General features: G+C 36.0%; 1 protein-coding gene across 1 annotated transcript; it reads left to right on the forward strand.

The window, feature by feature from the left end:
* Positions 1–3,198: 3,198 nt before the first annotated feature.
* LOC131348257 (uncharacterized) lies at positions 3,199–10,107 on the forward strand. Its single transcript, XM_058383050.1, has 13 exons — positions 3,199–3,688; positions 4,260–4,313; positions 4,472–5,149; positions 5,548–5,619; positions 6,072–6,139; positions 6,532–6,599; positions 6,964–7,107; positions 7,410–7,621; positions 8,111–8,352; positions 8,486–8,608; positions 8,719–8,863; positions 9,437–9,472; positions 9,631–10,107. Exons 2-13 carry the CDS (start codon positions 4,289–4,291, stop codon positions 9,897–9,899), a joined length of 2,082 nt encoding a protein of 693 aa, XP_058239033.1. The 5' UTR covers positions 3,199–3,688; positions 4,260–4,288; the 3' UTR covers positions 9,900–10,107.
* Positions 10,108–13,446: the final 3,339 nt, after the last annotated feature.

Raw genomic sequence — 13,446 nt, forward strand, 5'->3', positions numbered from 1 at the left:
TATATACCTTTTTTTGGAGTCCGCAAACCAACCTGACGAATATCAGGAAAGTATGCTAGCCTGTATTTTTCAAATTAGAGATAATTCTATGACCCCAACATACTTTGCCCAACACCCAGACATGCCTGTTTATTATTAATTAAATTATAAATTATGTGAACTGCAAGCTAACGATACCTACATGCTGTGTGCAGTTTAATTAATTAGCCCCAAATTACCTTAATGTAATTAGCTGGCAACAGGTAGACAATACCTGACTTAAGCTAACGTCTAACTCTCAGTTAATTGTTAACGGTAAAATAATAATAATAATAATAATATTAATAAAAAATAAAAAAGAACAGAATTCCATTAGAACGAATGTTGAACACTGACTGCTAAAGCCAAATATTTGTTTAATAACTAAAAAGATTATTAATTAACTTACCAGTTTCACACAAAAATTCCTCTCCTCATTACATGGCAGTCATCTTGGTCCATAAAGCCCACTAAGACGTTGATGACGTCAGAAGCTGCGTGTCTTTTAAATACTCATAAATTATCTGTCAAAGAGTCTGTCAAAGTGTACTCAAAAACATAAAGTCAGCCTAAATGAAAACCTCATTACTTCTTAGCGTAACTCATAAGTTTTTTGCTGTGTTAACTGAATAGCAGGTTTTTATAATGTTATAATGTTGATAAGTAAGTAGTACTGTCCAGGTTTACAGTGCACATGAACATGGGAAGAACATGCTAAATTCCACACGGACAGTAACTCAAGCTCAGGGTGAGCAAAGCAAAGCTAACAGCACTAGTTTAACATCCCTGGGTCTTACTCACAACCGCTCCGAGCAGGTCTTGAACCCAGGTCTCCGGTGTGGGAGGCAGGTGCACTAACAAGGAGGCTCCATTACACTAGCTCCATGCACTTATACAGATGATTCTCTAGACATTTAGTGAAAGGTTGTATATGACTGCTTAACGATGATAAATGAACGAGTTTGAATGAATGTTTTTTTCAGGAACTGTAGCTCTGGGTGCATGTTAATGATTTCTGTCTTGTCACATCAGGTACACAGAGAGCCGCAACCAGTAAACATTCACCTGGTAGGGCTTTCTGAATCATTTTACTCACTGGAAGGTTTACATTAGATTTCTATGGAAAAATAATTGAATAAGAACTGACCACTGAATAGCACTGGATAGATTCTGATGCATTGAAAATGTAATTGGTAGACTGTCAAAGAAGTGTGTTTAATGTTTAAAATAATGTGTCTGTATTTTAGGTGCTGATTTTGTGGATAAATACACAGCAGAACTCATTCAGAAAGTTCCTTCAGTAATGGAGATAGTAGACCATTTTAGAGACATGGGACTTACTAGTGAAATGTACAATAAGATCCATGCAGAGGCAACAACACAAGACCAAATGAGAGAATTCTACAATTATCTCAACTCAGCAGGACGAGCTGCAAAAGCTAAATTCTATCAGATTCTTCAACAAAAACATCTTGGATTAGTCACAGAGCTGGAGTCGGGATCGGGTCTGGATTAGTGGAGGTTTAACAGAGTAAATCACAGGCAGACAGGGGTGTAGACTGATTCTTGGGCCCTATGCAAAGACAGTGTGTGGGAGCCCCTTTCCCATCATCTCATGATCCATTCACTTTTTTTAAAGTAACAACAGAAAAGTACACATTTCACTGACTGATAAAGTAAATGCTGGGATTCACTAACGTAAAATTGAAAAGTACAGAACAGTATTAAAAATACAAATACTGTCTATTGTATAAAAAAAATATTTGCAGTCATGTTAATGCAGCAAAGATTTATTTTTGTGTATGAATTGTTCTATATCTGGGGTAGGCAGCCTCGGTCCTGGAGAGCCGTTGTTCTGTAGAGTTAAGCACCAACCCTAATCAAATTATGTTGCGTTCATTTTGTTTTCTTTTCCTCTCCTCTCTTGCTGATCTTTTTTTGCTTGGACATTGTGCACGTCGCGTTGGTCTCAACTTGAAAAAACTCTACAATTGACCACTCGCTCTTTTCCACTGAGTCCTCGCTCTAGCTCTTCCTCAATCTCAGCCAATTAGCATTTGGTATCGTTCCTAAACAACCAATTCAGTCTGCCAAACTTGCATGCACACAGTTCTTATGAGGAGGGGTCGACACAGAGGTGTGTGTGTGCCGAAGCACAGCGAGGATCAGAATATTGCATGCACCAACAGGCACAGTATACACTCAATTTCACATCAATAATAATAATGTTTCAGGATCTTCGAGGGCAGGGCGGTCAAGGCACCTCACATGCCAGGGCCCTATGTACTCAGTCACCCTTTACCCCCCACTCACAACGCGCCTGCACATAGCTAGTTGAAGCAGGGATGAAAAATCTGAAAGGCATGTGTACGATCCGTGCATCGCATCTTCTTTAGATCTTCAAGGCTCTGGAAGAGAGAGAGGATCATCACTGACACCCAGCAATGAGATGTCAATGAGAATCAATTATTCTTGTAACTAATCTGTAAAAAATGGAAATAAACAAGTTAAACATAGAGATGTATACAGGACTTATTATTTCATTTATTTATTTGTCTTTATTTATTTTCCTAGAAAGTTTGTTCCACCCCATCAACAACCCTTTATTCTTCTAATTCATCTCTACTACAATAGAATAATAGATTCAGAGAATAATCTACTTGAATTTAAATACAATATGTGATTAAAAAAAGAATACTTGTACATTCTGGAAAATTATTAATGCATGAATATAATACAATAATGTAGTCCTTATATAACCCTGTATTAGTTTTGATGTGTTTTTGTATTAATACATTAACCCATTTATTGACGTCTGAACTTATCAACAGAATAAACATGAGTGACATTTTTGTCTGGAAGAAAAATATTTGGAAAATTGATTAAATTTTGCACTGAAGACAATGAAATAAGACTTGGAAATTACACCAAGAATGTTTACAGGAGAAGGTTATCCTACAGGAACTGATGATGGAGATTGTTTTGAGCTTTGGATAATTTCCATAATCAGGTTTTTAATTAAGATTTACTTAAGAGAGAAATTTCAGTTTCAGTCTTTACTGTCAGCATAGAGTAGCTCACTGTGAACTGATATAAGGGGGTTTAGATGGAAATTTTATTTCAGCAGTAGCATAAAAATATAAAAGGTAAAATGTTATAAGAATAATAATACTTAAAATATTGTCAGTGACTTGGTTTGTGAAATGAATCATCTTTACCTAAAATAAAGAAAGAAACAATCTAATAAACATTTCTTTATTTAAAAGTATGATATAAAATAAAACATTTATATAAAGGTTTCAATGCTTTAGTTGTGGACATGAAGCGGCCGCTCGCGGTAGTGTGTAAAAGCCACGCCCCTAAAACTTACCTGCGTTTATTAAACCGATAACCGACCTGATTTCGCACATGCGCACTTGCGCGTGGAAAAAACGGGTTGCTGAATTCTCCGGAACATTTTTACCTGCAACTTTTCCATTCACCTGAACAGTACAGAACTAACCCGTTGGTTCTGATTCACACAAAAACGGATTGTTTTCTTCCCCTTTTCCATTTTTCCAGACTGAGCCAGAGATATGTCACTGGTTCCCCTCCATATCCTGCAGGATACTCTCTAACACAGAAAGTAAACCGGAGAAATCTCTCACTTTCTCAGTGGAAACAGAGTCAGGTAGGAATCAGTTGTCCATCATTTCTGCAAATTTTCTAACAAATTCAGCTTGTGTTCAAAAATGAAATTCTTATGTTATATGATCTGCTTTCCAGCTGTACAGATGTGTTCTCCTCCGGCTGAATTACACGTTTAATGGCTTTTTTAAGTTTACGTTTTACTCTAAAATGAATCGAATCCGATTAGGCTGTAAATTCCTTATATTTCGACCGGATTTTCATGTTTTTCTAACATCTTTCACATCGAGTTTAAAATACCTGTTTGATGAACTCGTTTACTGTTTTGTTTTCCTCAGTCCGTTTTGTAATCTTAATGGTTTAGCTCGTCATGACATGTCTAAGACTCTGAGACTTGACATGACATGTCTAATATTGTCTTCCGTAAACTGTTCAGGTTTATCCTGGTGACACCCTCTGTACACCATAACTCTGTAGTAAAATAAAATTAAACAAGAAATAATATAATGTGCAAACCAAGTGATTTTGTGTGTGTGTGTGTGTGGGGATCCAATATGAACAGTGATTGAAAGAAAAACAAATGTTTGTTTGTTGGTTTGTTTGTTTTATTGCAGATGTGCAAAAGACAGAGACGTAGTCAGCGATGGCCTGCAGTAAAGTCAGTCCTGGTGAGTTTTTAGTTTGTGGTTCATTTGTAATTAGTCATATCAGATGTTTTCACTAGACAGATGTCAGGTGTTTAGTATGGAGTCCTGCACTGACACAAGAAAATCCTTATACTAACACCTGTGCTTTATTGTTTGTGTGTTTGTTTGTCTGTCTGCAGGTGACATGCACCGTCTCTCAGAAGTCAGGATTGTGCTCCTGGGCTGTAGAGCTGCAGGGAAAAGTTCAGCAGGAAACACCATCCTGGGCAGAGAGGAGTTTGACTTACAAGGAAGTGCTCAGTGTGTTATGAGACAGGGAGAAGTAGCAGGGAGGAAGATCACTGTGGTTGAAGCTCCAGGATGGCGGAGAGGTAAAGCTGTGAAGCAGTTGATTGAGCTCAGCGTGTCGATGTGTCTTTCCAGTCCACACGCTGTACTGCTGGTCATGCGTTTGGACTTTAAATTTAGAGAAAAAGACAGAAAAGAGTTCATCAGATTTGTAGATCTTCTCGGGCCAACAGTCTGGAGTCACACCATAGTTCTGTTCACCTTTGGAGACTCTCTGGGAGACACAACCATAGAGAGACACATTGAGAGTGAAGGACAGGCTCTCCAGTGGCTGGTAGAGAAATGCGGAAACAGATATCATGTTTTTAATAATAAAAAGAGAGATGATGTCTCTCAGGTCACAGAGCTGCTGGAGAAGATCGAGGAGATGGTGGCAGAAAACAAAGGCTGTCCTCTTGAAACAGACACAAGGGCATCACAGGACCGTCAAGATATGTGGAGAAGAGGAAATAAAAAAGAGATGAGAGGTGGAGGAATTCAACTCAAAGACAAACTCTGGGGCATGTTTGGTGAGCTGGTTAGAGATTTTTTATTTTCTTTTTAAAAGATTTTTTTTTATTTAAACTTTTTCCTATTGAATTTAGTTTGTCACTATATCACATTAAAGGTGGGGGAAGATCTGAGAAGAAGATCATTTCTTTTCTTTTCCATTTCAAAACCCTTCCAGTGTTGGTTAGGCTTCGTGTAAAAAATCTTAATTACGCTACGTTTTCTTGTAGTTTTTTATTTGAACTAGATTGAATTGTAGGTTAACAAACAACATTTCAGATAGTTTGTACAATACAGGCTATAAGCCAGGTTCATGAGGATCATAAACTGGCCTGTTTCTCAAAGGAAGCAACTGTTGTTTTTACTTAGTTCACACATGAATGCTGATTTTCATTTATTTGAGAATTTCTGCTTTTAGGCGATTTTTCAACACCTTTTCCTGAGATTACTCTCCACAGCCAGACCTCTGTCCTACATCCTGGGTACTCAGGTACATCTACATTTACTTTTTATTATGGTGTTGAATGCAACCTTTTTTTGTCATGTGTTTTTTTTGGGTAATCCTCTGTAACCTTACTGTATAATTGCATGCTTAGTACTAAGTACTGTTTGGCTGATGTCCAGCTTAATGGTTTCCTGTGTTCAACTGGAGTATAAAGTATTTGAGAAATAACATGCATTGTAGTGGGTGTAAACAAACAAAATCTACAGAATTAATGGTTACACACAAGAGTCAACAAATACTATGATTGTGCTTTGCTACAGTGATTATAAATGAAGTGTTTACATTAATATAAAAAAATCACTGTACGTTTTATTAGACTACGGCCAGAATGCTTCTGGAGTTCCAGAATTGCCACAGCTTCTGTACTGTTTGGTAAAGAAGAAGAAAGAATTCTCTCTGAAAATAACTTGATGTTGTTGTTGTATGAATGTTTTTAGGCATGATTAGGAATTCTGCTATGTCCAGTATCCCTGGTTCCAGCCTCCAGACTCATTCCATAACATCAGTGGGTGGATTATCTCTGCTTAATTCCACTTAACTGTGAACAGATGTGTGTGCATGGTGCTTTGTGACAGTCTGACTTCCCATTCACACTCTATTTACATCCAGCATTCTCCAAGATGAACTAATAAAGGAATGAATGAATGTGTTTTAATTATTCTTCACACAAAGAACCCAATTTCATTGAACACAGTGAGACTAATGAATAATAACTGTAAGTCTAACTAAATACAGGCCAAAATAACTTTAACTTCACTCTGCCTTTTTCTAAGAAACAAATTTTATGCCTTTGTCAAATTGGAAAACAAATGATCCAGTGTTTTCAAATGTTTGACTGATGAGTAAAATGGGCTCAAGCAATGAAAATACACACCTGATCATTTGTTTTGTTTACAGGATTCAGTACTAACGTCTGATTCTGAGTCTGAAATCGGGCTAGACGATAAATACAGATATGAATTCGGGTAAATAGAATTCTGTGTATATATAAATTGTCACTTTTTAGTCATGTGGGTTTTCAACCATACCAAGGAGTAGTTTAAATGTAGAAATGGAGAAATCCTAATTGATTGATGAATTATAGCTGTAATGATTTGCACCTGGATTTCCTGTTCTCACAATTGCATGTAAATTATTTGGCAAACACCCTGTTCCAGTGCAACTTACAAAATGCTTTGAATTCTCTATCGCTGAATACATCAAAACTGCTTCACTAGATCACAGACCTAGAATACCATCAGTCTAAAATTATAGCAAGAAGATTACAATTATTATTTTAAATAAATAACTACCAAATTAAGTATTTCAGAAAGATGTTGGTTTTCACAGTAATTCAGAGGATCAGATGCTTTGGGAAATAGCAGAGAGGAATCCTGATCTGTACCTTCCTTGTACCCTGAGTGATGGTGGGACCAGTCGCTCAGAGGACCAGAGAGAGCCTGGTGCAGTGCAGGGAGTGACAAGAGCTTTGAGGTAAGTGAGCTCTTATCCATTTTTGGCTTTGTAGGCAGGCATCAGTGTTTTAAATTGGAGGTAGGAGGCTATCAGAAGTCAGTGGAGGGATTGCAGCAGCGGGGTGGTGTGGGAGAACTTCAGAAGGTTGAAAGGATTTGTAAAGCTGCATTTTGGATCATTTGCAGAAGTCAAATGGTGCTCAGAAGTGGACCTGCTGGAACTGAGTTGCAGTAGTCCAGTCTCAAGTTGACAAGGGACTGAACAGGCACCTGACTGGGCTGTGTGGATAAAAATGAAATCCTTCTGATTTTATTCCTCAGGTCTCTTCACCTTCATGCTGGACAGTTTAAGTGTAAATTCTCAGACCTTGTGTTTGATATGAAAGAGGAAGGCAGAGTGATGTACAAAATAGTGTCCTGGGACAGCAGTGTCTTGGATGGATTAGGCCACATGGAGCCTGCAGGACCTCTGTACAGTATCGAGTGCCATAAAGGTTCAATCCATCACCTGCACCTTCCACACTGTGAGACCCGTAAGTTGATTTTTAAGGATTTTTAAGAATTTATTTTAAATTAGAAACAAACGAAAAGCGTGAAAGTTGTCAAAGTGTCAGAACTTTTTTATGTTGAGAGAACACACTTAAGTTTTTAAAGAATTTCCATTTTTTCTTTGAGCAGAGTCATTGGACATTACAGTTTACACCAAAAATAGAAGAGTATTCATGAGCTAATATGTAAAAGTTTTTTAAAATACCTCTTAAAATTATGCCATATTACTCATATTTAATTTACCACAACGTAGATTAAATATGCTACTTTATCAGTATACCTTATCTGAATTGTGTCTTTTTTTACATAAACAATACAAATAGTAAAAATGTTTTCCTGTTCATTGTATAATAATGTAATAATTGTACTCTAGAATATACAAAAGATATAGGATAGATATATAGCTTTGCAACATATTACCATTGTGGGGTAAAATCAGTGAGTTTCTTGTTCTGTTTGTTGATATGTTGCAGGTACAGATGTGGTTAAATTGACTGTGGCTCATGTGACTGGAGGAAAGGTGGAGATCCTTCAGCCGTTAAAAGTAACAAACTCACACGTGATCATAGAAATTCAACATCTCTCTTGTTTTGGTCTCTTAAAATCATTGCTGCTCCCAGCGTATCCCATCAGAGCCCAAGTCCTTCTGTTCTTTGAGAAAAGCCTGAGTAAACTTCACATCCATCTGTTGAAACGGAGCATCCCGGTTGAAGAGGTAATCTGATTTAATGTATATGTTCATTATGTTTAACATTATATGTTAGTGATCTTTATTTCTGGTGCTGTCTTGTTTTATAATACTTTTCTTAAATTAGTTGAAATAATGTACTGTTTTTTTGGAATTAAAGGTACAGAAGAGACATGAAAGCATCAGTTACATTCCAACAAGTTCCAAATGTATACTGACCCCTGGTAAAAAATACAGACCATGCTGTAAAACTACTGACCATAAATATGTTTCCCAACCAGAGGTAATGTAAAACTACTCATGTCATTATACAAAATGCTCATTGTCACCTTTGTTATTTTTGAAGAAGCATGTTGACTTCTGGAATATTCTCTCCATCGCCCGATTCCTTAGGATGAGACGTTTGATCGTGCCCGTGACCCCAACTACCATCCTACATTTGAGGTGTTCCTTAAACCTGAGGTTAATAAAGTCACATTAAGTCTTTTGGATGAAAATGGCGTTGTGGTGTGGAAGCCTCGTGATGTCGTGCTTACAGGTAACTAAACATTAAAATGAGAGTAAAAACTTTTAGGAGCAGCTGGTATCAGTGTGTTCTTATATTAATTTATCTATTGAATATCACCCGATGTTTTAACTACATTCAAAATTGCCATAATATAGCCATTGAAGCTAACATGGCATTAAAAAATCAATCAAAAAAATCATCCATCCATCCATCTTTAGGACCCTTTTATCCTAATCAGAGTCACTCTGGATCTAGAGTGGGAGAATTCCCCCTAGATGGATGCACACACACACACACACACACACACACACCTAGGGGCAATTTAGTGAAGTTCATAAACCTGGAGGTTTCTTTACAGTGGAAGGGATAACCAACATGAACATGGGAAGACCCTGCTAAATTCCACATAGAGAGTAGCCCAGGGTCATCAAGGCAAATCTATCAGCACTAGCTCCATGCAGTTATTCAGATGATTCTCTAGACATTTAGTGAAAGGTTGTATATGACTGGTTAATGATGATAAATAAACGAGTTTGAATGAATGTTTTTTTCAGGAACTGTAGCTCTGGGTGCATGTTAATGATTTCTGTCTTGTCACATCAGGTACACAGAGATCCACAGCCAGTAAAAATTCAGCTGGTAAGGCTTTCTCAATCATTTTACTCACTTTAAAGTGTCACATTCGATTTCTATGTTAATGTGAGCACTGAATGGATCCTGATGCATTGAAAGTGTAATTTGTAGATTGTCAAAAAAAATGTGAATTTAATGTTTCAAATAATTTGTTTGTATTTTAGGTGCTGACTTTGTGGATAAATACAAAGCAGATCTCATTCAGAGAGTTCCTTTAGTAATGGAGATAGCAGACTGTATCAAAAGCAAGGAATTTACTAATGAAATGTACGATAAGATCCATGCAGAGAAAACAACACAAGACAAAATGAGAGAATTGTACAAATATCTCAACTCAGCAGGACGAGCTGCAAAAGCTGAATTCTATCGAATTCTTCAACAAAAACATCTTGGATTAGTGACAGAGCTGGAGTCAGGATCTGGTCTGGATTAATAGAGGTTTAACAGAGTAAATCACATGCAGTCCCTAGGTGAAGCAGGGATGGAAAAGCAAAACTGCAAGGCATGTGCACAAGGCGCATCGCGTCTTCTTCATATCTTTGAGGCTCTGGAAAAGAAAGATGATCATCAGTGACACCCATGCAGCAATGAGATGTCCATGAGAATCAATAATTCTTGTAAACAGTCTGTGAAAAATGGAAATAAACAAGTTAAACTATTTTAAATGTAGAGGTGTATACAGTAATTATTATTATTATTATTATTATTATTATTATTATTATTATTATTAATTCAGTCTTTACTGTCTAGTATAGGATAGCTCACTGTGAACTGATATAAGGGGGAAATGTCCAATTTATTTTAACAGTAGCATAAAAATATAAAAAGTAAAATATAACAAAAATAATTATATGTAAAATAAAGTTCTTGTCAGTGGTTTAGTCTATGAAATGAATCACAAATACCTAAAACAAACAAACAAACAAACTACCTGTTTATTTTAAAGTACTTTTTTTTATTTTTTTTATGAAGGTTATATTGCTTTGGTCGCGGATGAGCTTGGGGTGATTTCGCACATGCGCACTTGCGCGTGGAAAAAGCGGGGTACTGAATTCTCCGGAACTTTTCCAAATTCTGATTCACACAAAAACGGATTGTTTTCAGTCTGTGTACTTTTTGGTATTTGAAGTTTCTTTTATAAACAGAAACAAAACAACGAAAATGAAATAGATTTTTAATTATGAGATGAAAATGTCAGACACCTTTTTAAAATTAGACTTGATTTTCTTTCCTCATTTATACTTTAAATAAAGAAAGTTCTGTAGCATAGAAACGGAAAAACAGCTGCATTTTCTTTGTCTAAAACCGGCCGTATCTCTGCTTTTGTTAAATTATTAATAATAATTTAATTCATTGATAGTATGAATTGTGCATCATGTGAATTCATTTGTAATTAATTATTATTTTTTTAATTTAAAAAATCAGTATTCCTTCTATAGCTTCTAGGTCATGTGACCCTGTGACCCCAAACTAGTACCAAAATAATCTACTTGGAAACCCCCACAAGGTACACCTGTTTGTATCCCAAGATATGTATTCACTGGTTTTTATTTTAATGTTCATTTCATTAAGTCACTATTTCTTCAATAGCTTCTAGGTTATGTGTCGCTGTGACCCAAAACTAATACCAAAATAATATAATTGGACACCCCCACAAGCTGCACCTCTTGTGATCCCAAAATATGTCTTCAGTGATTTTTATTTAAATTTTTATTTAAAAAGAAATTAATATTTCTTCTAATAGGTTCTAGGTCATGTGACCCTGTGACCCCAAACTAATACCAAAATAATCTAATTTTACCCCAACAAGGTACACCTCTCTGTATCCCAAGAAATGCCTTTGTTGATTTTTATTTTAATTTTAAAATTATTAAGTGACTTTTTCTTCAAATAAAAAATAAATTTAATTAATTAATTAATTAATTAATTAATCATATGAATAAATAAAAAGTTTAATAAAAATCACTGAAGACATATTTCGGTATAACAACAGGTGTACCTTGTGGGGGTTTCCAAGTAGATTATTTTGGGGTCACAGGGTCACATGCCCCATAAGATATTGAAAGAATAGTGATATTTTATTTTATTAAAAAATAAATAATTACAAATTAATTCACATAATTCACAATTCATACTGTCTATTAATTAAATTATTATTAATAATTTAACAAAAGCAGCATGCAATGACGCATGCCATATGTATATTCAAGAAGAAATTAGAATAACTGGGGCACGTAGCCAGGTAAGTAACAATACCACATTTCAGATGTACACATGGGCGTTGCTAGGTCATTTTTAGGGGTGCTTTAGCCCCCCTAACATTTCCACTCAGCCCCCCTAAAAATTCTGCGATTCTCCATAAACTGTACACAAATTGGTGATCTCCTCAGTCCCCTTTAAATTTCATATGAAACGGCGGCTCTTCCCCGTCTTTCACTGCGTTCTTCACTCCGCAGACCGAGCAAGGATCAGAGGACAAGTGTGTGTGTGTGTGTGTGTGTGTGTGCGTGTGTGTGTGATCAGGAAGACTCATATTTGGCTTGTTCAGTACTCAAATGTAATACTCAGTACTCAAATACACATCTATGCAATACAGTGAATGCTGCAATAAGTTTCCATCCTACCCTGTTAGTCAAACCTTTATTTTATTTATTTAATATTTAATTTTTATTTTTTTTTTACTATTATACCCTCATTGGGGGCTGAGCCCTCCTTAAATGAAAATCCTAGAATCTCCCCTGGTCGTACAGAAATTTGTGGACGGTCCCTAAACTCCCGCTCCGAGTGTGTGTATAAGTCACTTCCCCGCGGCAGAACACTGCACTGCCACAGAGGGCAGGAGAAGAGATACTGCCAGGTTTAGACAAACACAAAAATACAGCTGTTTTTTTTACGGGTCTATGCTATAGAACTTTCTTTATTTAAAGTATAAATGAGGAAAGAAAATCAAGTAGAATTTTAAAAAGGTGTCTGAAATTTTCATCACAGAATTAAAAAAAAAAAAAAAACATTTCATTTTCGTTTTTATTTGTTTTTGTTTATAAAAAGAAACTTCAAATACCAAAAAAAAGTACACGGACCCTGCAGCATACTCTCTAAAACAGAGAAGGCTCTCACTTTCTCAGTGGAAACAGAGTCAGGTAGGAATCAGTTGTCCATCATTTCTGAGAATTTTATTCAGCTTGTGTTCAAAAATCACAGCCTTTATTTTCTATAATCTGCTTTCCAGCTGTACAGAAGTGATCTCCGGCTGAATGACACATTTAATGGCTTTTTTAAATTTAGGTTTTATGCTAAAAATGATGAATTGAATTGAATCCTATTAGGCTGTAAATTCCTTCTATTTTGATAGAAATGTCATGTTTTAACATCTTTCACATCTAGTTTAACCTACCAGTTTGAGGAAATCCTGTTTCCTGTTTTGCTCATTTCACTTTGCTTTGTAATCTTAATGGTTTAGCTCGACATGACATCTGTAAGGCTCTGAGCCTCCACATGACATGTCTAAGACTCTGAGCCTCCACATGACATGTCTAAGACTCTGAGCCTCCACATGACATGTCTAAGACTCTGAGCCTCCACATGACATGTCTAAGATTGTCTTCTGAAACTGTTCTGGTTTATCCTGGTGTCCCTCTCTGTACAGCATTTCTCTGTAGTAAAATAAACATAATGTACATATCAAGTGATTTTTTGGGGGGAATCCAATATGAACAGTGATTGAACGAAAAACAAATGTTTGTTTGTTGGTTTGTTTGTTTTATTGCAGATGTGAAACAGACAGAGACGTAGTCAGCGATGGCCTGCAGTAATGACAGTCCTGGTGAGTTTTTAGGGTCCGTGTACTTTTTGGTATTTGAAGTTTCTTTTTATAAACAGAAAATATTTTTTTTTTTTTAATTGTGTGATGAAAATATATAGTTTAATATAAAAATATATAAAAAATATATAGTTTAATATATAGTTTAGAAAATATATAG

This window comes from Hemibagrus wyckioides, linkage group LG28 (genome assembly GCF_019097595.1).
Source record: "Hemibagrus wyckioides isolate EC202008001 linkage group LG28, SWU_Hwy_1.0, whole genome shotgun sequence".
NCBI classification, from domain to species: domain Eukaryota; kingdom Metazoa; phylum Chordata; class Actinopteri; order Siluriformes; family Bagridae; genus Hemibagrus; species Hemibagrus wyckioides.